At 58.5% G+C, this 7,570-nt stretch overlaps 1 protein-coding gene across 1 annotated transcript in view; it reads right to left on the reverse strand.

Moving 5' to 3' along the window:
- The window catches only part of LOC103756383 (zinc finger protein 777), a 16,816-nt gene extending 9,467 nt beyond the window's left edge, over positions 1-7,349 (reverse strand). Inside the window, exons 1-4 of the mRNA XM_029964667.1 lie at positions 7,218-7,349; positions 5,497-5,610; positions 5,154-5,264; positions 3,285-4,194 (exon numbers count right to left, since the gene is read on the reverse strand). Of these exons, the coding sequence (XP_029820527.1) occupies positions 3,285-4,194; positions 5,154-5,264; positions 5,497-5,610; positions 7,218-7,251 (1,169 nt within the window). The 5' untranslated portion in view covers positions 7,252-7,349. The remainder of the gene's footprint in view (positions 1-3,284; positions 4,195-5,153; positions 5,265-5,496; positions 5,611-7,217) is intronic.
- Positions 7,350-7,570: the final 221 nt, after the last annotated feature.

Below are 7,570 nucleotides of genomic sequence, written 5' to 3' on the forward strand. Positions count from 1 at the left end.
GTCCCATCCACCTCATCCTGTCTCATCCCATCCAGTCCTATTCTCTCCAACCCCATCCCATCCCTCTCCATCCTGTCATGCCCTGTCCAGTCTTGTGCTGCTTTTATCTGTCCCACCACGTCCTGTCCCATCAATCCCCCCTGTCCCATCCCATCCCATCCCATCCATCCTGTCTCATCACACCCTGTCCCATCCCATCCCATCCCATCCCATCCCATCCCATCCCATCCCATCCCATCCCATCCCACTGCATCCACCCTGTCCCCATCCCATCCATCCTGTTGAGTCTTGCCTAGTCATGTCTCATCCAATCCTACCCATCCCACATCTTGTCCCATCCCATTCCAGCCCTCCTGTCCCATCCTATCCCATCTGTCTCATGCAGTTTCATCCTGTCCCATCTCATCCCAGCCCATTCATCCTGTCCCCCTGTCCCCTGTTCTGTCCCACCCACCCTATCCCATCCCATTTCATCCCATCCCTCCTGTCCCACCTCATTCCATCCCCGGGCATCCCATCTGCCCTGTCCCATCCCTTCCTGTTCTGGCACAGCCCCTGTCACATGGCCCCACTGCCAGTCTGGACTTTGGGGACCTGGGGTGACAATGGGGGGAAGTTGGGAACAACAAACACGGGGAAGGGCAGGAAACCCTTTGGTTTGTGGGAAAAGGGAGGGGATGAGGGGGGACAGGATGAGGCACCCTGCCTTGGAGGGGTACAGGGGTGTGACAGCAGGTGGGGACCCCCAATTAGAGACCCCCCTGTCCTGGGCTGTCCCAGGGATCTGCAACCCCCATCCAGGAGTGATCCATTGGGAGGGAATGCCAGGACCAGCTCTGGGATGGAGGGTGTCACTGCCTGGAGTCTGTACACCCCAGTGCAATTAGGGAGTCTGGGATCCAGGACAGCTGCTGGGTGGAGGGAGTGCCTGATCCTGGCTCTGGGAGGCTCCAAGCTGTCCCTGTGGAGATCCAGGCGTTTTTATCAGGTGTGTTTATTCCCATGGGTGGATCTTTGTCGTGATCAGCCAGAGCGGGATGGGGATGCAGCCGTGTCCATGCAGTGCCATGTCCTGTCCCCCGGCTCAGGCCCTGTGTGTAGCTGTGTTTATACACACAACACACGTGTGCAATGTAGAGGGACATCCGTGTGTCCTCCTGGAGTCTCCGTGTGCTCGGAGCCGTGCTCGGCCCACCACCAGCCCAGATCCCACAGGATGCTCTTCCCCGAGCTCTCCCCTTTTCCCTCCTCCTCTTCCTCCCCACCACTGCGTGTGGGGCAGCCCCACCCCATCCCATCCAGGGGCTCTGGAGTGTGGGGGATCCTCGCTCTGGGGTCACTCACTCCGGCTCTGCAGGTCCCTGGCATGGACTGGGATGGGAGGGGATCCAGCCTGGCCAAAGCCAAAGCCAGGGATGTGTGGGCCACAAGTGCCACATCCCCACAGTGGCTCCAACCCATGGGCTGCCCTGTCCACCTCCCACATGTGGTCCCAAGCCAGAACAACCCCTCGGGCATTGCTGGAGCTCTGGGGAGGCTCCGGTGGGTTTCTGCCACGGAGACCTGGGAGAGGGGAACATCCTCCTGAACTAGGCTCTGGCAGGAAGAGACACTGGGCTGTGGGGGAGCTCCTGGGAAGGGCAAAGGACCCTGTGTGTGGCACCAGCCGGGGCACCCCTTAAGGTCCCTTCCAACCCAAACCATTCTGGGATTCCACAATCCCAACTCCGAAGCAGCCACAGCCACCGGCGCTTCTCCCGGCACGGGATATCCCGGCTCTGTCCCACTGCAGAGGGATGAGGGAAGTGACCCCTCATCCATCCACAGCCCTATCTGTTCGTGACACAGGCTGGCTCACGGATCATAACCCCAAAATCTGCTTCCAGCAGAGGAAAAGGTAAAACCACGAATCCCAAATGCCGGACGCAGCACCCGGAGCTGCCTCGTTTGCCAGGCCTGGCTCCACGGATGCTCAGCTTGGCTTGTGCCGTTCACCTGTCCCACAAATTACCTGGAAAAGCTCCCAAACAACAGCCAGGAGCAGGGCGAGGGAGCTGCAGGAATCCCTTGCCATGGCTCATCCCACACGGAATTCAGAGTGGAAACACTGTATTGACAGACTTTACAAAAGTTGTTACAAAACACGGTCACGAACCAGCAGCTGACGATACACAGCGAAGAGACACCACGTACAGGCACCTCGGAACAACACCAACAGCTCCAGAAGTCAACCAATATTTACACAAACGGCTGGGAAACTCTGGGCGTTTATCGCATAACATGGAAGTGTTTTAGAGCAACTGTGAAATATAGTGTCACACCTTTCCTTGTAGTATTATCATCATCATAATAATTAATAATAATAATAATAATAGTTCATAATAATAATAATAATAATAGACTACTTCTAGGTTAACTAAAAACCAAACAGCTCTTTACAGGGGTTAGGAGAAGCTGCTTTCACTCGTCTGACTTACCTGAGTGAGACCAAACCCAGTTAAAAAACAGTAATAAAATCACCTTCACTGACAGGAGTCCGTGTGTCGGCCCAGCAGCGCCGTCCCCTCGGGCCAGAGGGAAACCACAGCCTGGCTGGTGCCAGAGACACCCTTCCAAAGAAGGGAGACGTGATCCCACCACGCCTCCAAACGCTGCCCTTCCCGACTCCTCCTGCTCCAATGTCCTCAGCCCCTTCTCCTGCACCTGCTTTCTCTCACCTCGCTCTTTGCCGCGCTCTCCTCTCCGCTCTCCCGCCTTCCACAAACCCCGTGTCGTGCCCTAACCCACCTCTCTGCCTCGCCTCTCCTCCCTTCATCCCAATCCCGGCCTCGTGGCCTCTTGGGACGCGGCGGCACGACGGGAGCGGGCGACCAGCTGCCTGGGAATGGCACCTTCCTTCCCTCCTCCCTCCTCGCGCTTCCAGCCTTGCAGTGAAACGAGTGGAAAAAAGAAAGCGAAAGCTTGTCACTCCTGAATATGCACAAAGATAGGTGGGGGAACACCTGCTAAATACGGGCCCCGGAGAATCGCTCGGGATTATTCTCTACAGGCAAAATCCAAGCCTGCGCAGGGGCCGCCGCCGCGGCGGGACAGCCACGGGGCCCCGCGGGGCCGCAGAGGTGCCTGGGCCGGCCGGTCAGAGTTTGTAAGAGGAATTCCTTGGATGCTTCACCAAAGCTTTTGTAGCATGACCACATGGATTAGCTGCGATACAAGTCACCCGCCATCATGCTGCGCCGTCACGGTCACCGCGAGCCCTCCTGCCCCGGCCCCACCTCGGCTACTGCGTAGTCTCTTTTTTCACGCAGAAATGCTTGGTTTGGGTCCCCGCCGACTCCAGGCCCAGCTGCGAATCCTCCGTGGGCCGCGGGTTGCGGGAGTGGATTTTCTGGTGGCAATTCAGGGACTCTTTGTAGCGGAAGTGCTTCCCGCAGACGGGGCACTGGTAGGGGGTCTCCCCGGTGTGCACCCGCCAGTGCTTGAGCAGGTGATCCCGGCGGATGAAGCTCTTCCCGCACTCCGTGCACTGGTAGGGCCTCTCGCCGGTGTGGATGCGCTGGTGGCGGATGGCTTTGGAGAGGTCCCGGAAGTCCTTCCCGCAGTAGGTGCACGTCAGCGGCCCGTCGCCCTTCCCCGTGTGCAGCTTCTGGTGCAGGATGAGACTCACTTCCAGGCTGAAGCTCTCCTTGCACTGGGAGCAGGTGTAAGGCCTCTCCACCATGTTGTTCACCTGGTGCCTGACGAGGCCGTACTTGAAGCCGGAGCCCTTGTCGCCGTCGGGGCGCTTGGACGGTTTGGAGCGGGAGGAGCCCTGGCCCTTGGGCTTGGATTTCTGCCAGGGGCCCTCGCCGCGCTCCAGGGACGTGCAGGCCTCCTCCCTGGCGTGCGCCTTCTGGTGGGTGGCAAAGAGCTGCTTGTCCAGGAAGCTCTCCCCGCACTCGCAGCAGATGTAGGGCCCCTTTTCCGTGGCTCCTTCCTCGGGAGGATCCTTCTTGGCCAAGTCCCTCCTGCGGCGCACGGAGCGCCTCAGCCCGTTGCCCGCTGCCGTTCGCTGCTGCGGGTCCGACCCGCTCTGGCTCTTGCTGCTCGATTGCATCTCCTCCTCGGGGCCGGAAAAAACCTCTTCCCACTTCCCTGCCAACGACCTGGGAAGCTCCAGGCTCTCGGGGCCTTCCTCGTCGCAGGGCTGTTCGTCTGGCAGAGCAGAGCACTCGTCATTTGCGGGGACAAGAACCGGGTCGTTATTTACACCACAATTCCCCCGGGGCACGGGTGGGCTCTGCTGTGCACACCCAGCTCAGTGCCTGGCACCGCTGTCCCGGGACACAGGCAAGGCCAAAGGGATTTGACTTGGAGTCACAGAATTGTTAAGGCTGGAAAAGCCCCCTGAGACCATCGAATCCAACTGGTCCCCCAGCACTGCCAAGGCCACCACTGACCCGTGTCCCCAGGTGCCACAGCCACATGGCTTTTAAATCCTTCCAGGGATGGGGACTCCACTCCTGCCCTGGGCAGCCTGTTCCAATGCCTGACAATCCTCTGGGGCAAGAAATTCTCCCAGTATCCAACCTGACCCTTCCTTGGTGCAACTTGAAGCCGTTCCCTCTCCTCCTGTCCCTTGTTCCCTGGGAGCAGAGCCCGACCCCCCCCCGGCTCCTCCCTCCTGTCAGGGAGTTGGAGAGAGTGAAAAGGTCCCCCCTGAGCCTCCTTTTCTCCAGGTTGAGCCCCCCCCCAGCTCCCTCAGCCACTCCTAGTGCTCCAGACCCTTCCCTGTTCCCTTCCCTTCCCTGGACACGCTCCAGCACCTTCCTGCCCTCAAATATATTATAATATGATATATATAATCTAGCTATATATAGCTGGCCAAAGGGAAAAAGTGGGTTCCTCAGCAGGAAATGTAAAAAGACAGGTCTTGTGGTTTAGGATAAAGGCCAAAAAAATTGTGGAAAGGGGAGTAAAATCTCTTTTCCTCATGGGTTTGTACAGTGCCTGGGGCAGAAGGGTCTCCCATGGTATAAACAGCGACTCAAAGTAACTATCAACACTGAAATTCTGGAAAAGCATCATCCAGAACAGCTGAGCTGCTCCTGGGAATGAGAAGCAAAAGCACATCCAGACAAGGGACACTTCCCAAAGCGGGTCAGTGCACTCACATGTACTGGGGACCTCCATGCTCTCCTCTTCCTCAGAGCCCTCGTGGCTCTCGGCCAGAGCCTCCTCGTATTTACCCCACGAGCTCTCGTCGGGCCCAGGGAAGAAAAACTCTGCACGAGAGAAAACAACAGGAGTCACACTCCCACCTCCCAGCTGCTCCAGAGGATTCCAGCAGGGATGGATGCAGCGGGGGGGGGACAACTGGGAAAGTCCCCCTGCACCCGGGGACAGAGAGGACAAAACCGCCCCACATCTGCTTCCACCTCCCCACCTGGGAGGACTTAAAAATCGCCCATGAATCGGACCTCAACCCCAGGGAGTCCCAGGGATCTCGTGGCTCACCACTGCTGGGGTCTGTGGGGGTTTCCCCAGCCTCGGAGTCCTCCTGCTCCTCGGCGTTGGGATCCTCTCCCTGCTCGATCCGGGACAGCATGTCAGGTTTGGAGATGGCAGCGTCTGCACAGAAAGAGAGGATCAGGGTGGTTCCCCCGCCCTCGTGGGACAGGAACTCAGACCTTCACCCACCAACCTTCCTTCGCTGGGGGACGGAAAGAGAGAGGCTTAGGAAGGTGCTCCCACCCGTGTGCACCTCTCACCTTGTGTGGGCCCTGGACTGAGCGATGCAGGAGCACACTCTGCTCAGGTGAGGAGCAACTCCCAGCCTGCAGTGTGAGGAGGAGAATAAGAAAATGCATCTGCACTCACCTCCAGGCTTCCTGTCTTCTCCTCCCTAAGATCCATTGCAATGGGGACTTCAGCTCGGGGACAGCACCAGAGCTGTCAGCAGTGCCCTCCCCGTGTGGTTCCCTCCAGCCAGGACTGCTCCTCCTACTCCTCCAAGCCACAGGCTGCTCATGCATTTTGGGAAAGGGGACAATCACCTTCTCCCCTCGAGCAGAGAGCGGAAAACTTCATTTCCAGACACGTGTGAGTCTCTGGGGATTAAATTCCACCCCTGCTCTGGTGGATCTGTTGGCCTTACACCAGAGCCAAACCCCTAGACCTTGTTTCTCAAAGGAAACCTTTGGATAAAGCACAGACACGTTTTTCTAAGCTCCAGGCTCAGGTGCCCAGATCCCCTTCATTGGGACCATTATGTTCCCGTGCCTCAGGAACAGGACACAGGATGGGTTTGTAAACAGGAGAATGGGGGGCAGTGTTTACACCTCACCTTCTTCCCTGGTGCACAGGGACTGCACAAGACCTCTGTTCAAAGAAATAAAGGAAGAAAGGAGGGGAAAATCCAGGACAAAAGGCCTGGATTGGGCAGAGCTGGATGGAGGGAGGTGGGTGAGCCTGCCCTTGGCACAGGGAAGTGCCTGAGTGCCAGGGACGGTGTCTGTGCTCCCACCCACTGTCCAGCCAAGGCAAGGTCATTTCTGAGAACATGTTGTGAAGGCAACATGTTCCCCAGAGGGAATTCCTGCAGCCAGGACTGGCAGGAGCGAGTGGAGTGCATTCCTTCAGCTGGGAATGCTGTGCCCTGAGCTGCTGAGGGGAAAGCAGAAGGCAGAGCTCAGCTTCGCCGGCAGCTTCTCCCCAGCTCTGCCCCAGCAGCAGAGCGAGCAGGACTCACTCCCTGGGGCCAGACAGAGCACCCAGGCAGCACTGGCAAACCTCTTCCTCATGGAAGAGCCATGGAAAGGGCTGGAAGGACCCTCAGAGGCAGGGCACAGGGCACCCCTCTGCTGCCCGAAGGGGCCAGCAGGCTGATGCACCCAGAGCAGTGGATCTGTGGGCCTTGGCATGACAAAGGAACTCCTCTATTCCTCAGCTTTGCCTGGACTGAGGGTCCTCTCACTTCCCCACCTCCTCCTCCTCCTCCTCCTCCTCACAACCCAGGTGCTCTCCTGGCCACAGGGGCCACCAGGGACATCTTTCCACCCATCCCCTGAGCTGGTGAGGGCTGAGCTCATTGCCAGGGCTGTGCAACACCTTCCCAAACCAGCACACCATCCCCCTCCCCGCTCCTGCTGGACGCGGCGCTGCTTCCGTCCATCCACCAGTTCCCGGGAAAAGCTGGTGCCCCAGGGGGCTCAGGGCAGACCCCAGCCCGTGGTTACCCATGGAGATGACGGCCTCGTAGTTGCCTTTCATGATGTGCCTGTACAGCTCCTTCTGCCACTCGTTCAGGCTCTTCCACTCCTCCTCCGAGAAGCTGAACGAAGCGTCGTTGAAGGCCACGGGGACCTGCATGGGGAAGCATCAGGGGGTTTGTTTCTTGTTTAAGGAAACACCTGGTGCTGTTTTCTCATTCAGTTTTCTCCTTCAAGCTCCTCAAGCGTCACACAGGACAGTCCCAGGCGGGAGCACTCGGTCCTTCCCACGCGCCTCATCCCCCAAGGGACACGACGGGGACTTCCCCTGTCCCCTTCTGTCACCTCCCCCCTGCTCAGCCTCCTCGTGCCTTCACAGG

This window comes from Manacus vitellinus, unplaced genomic scaffold (assembly GCF_001715985.3).
Source record: "Manacus vitellinus isolate BGI_N305 unplaced genomic scaffold, ASM171598v3 scaffold_78_pilon, whole genome shotgun sequence".
NCBI classification, from domain to species: Eukaryota; Metazoa; Chordata; class Aves; order Passeriformes; family Pipridae; genus Manacus; species Manacus vitellinus.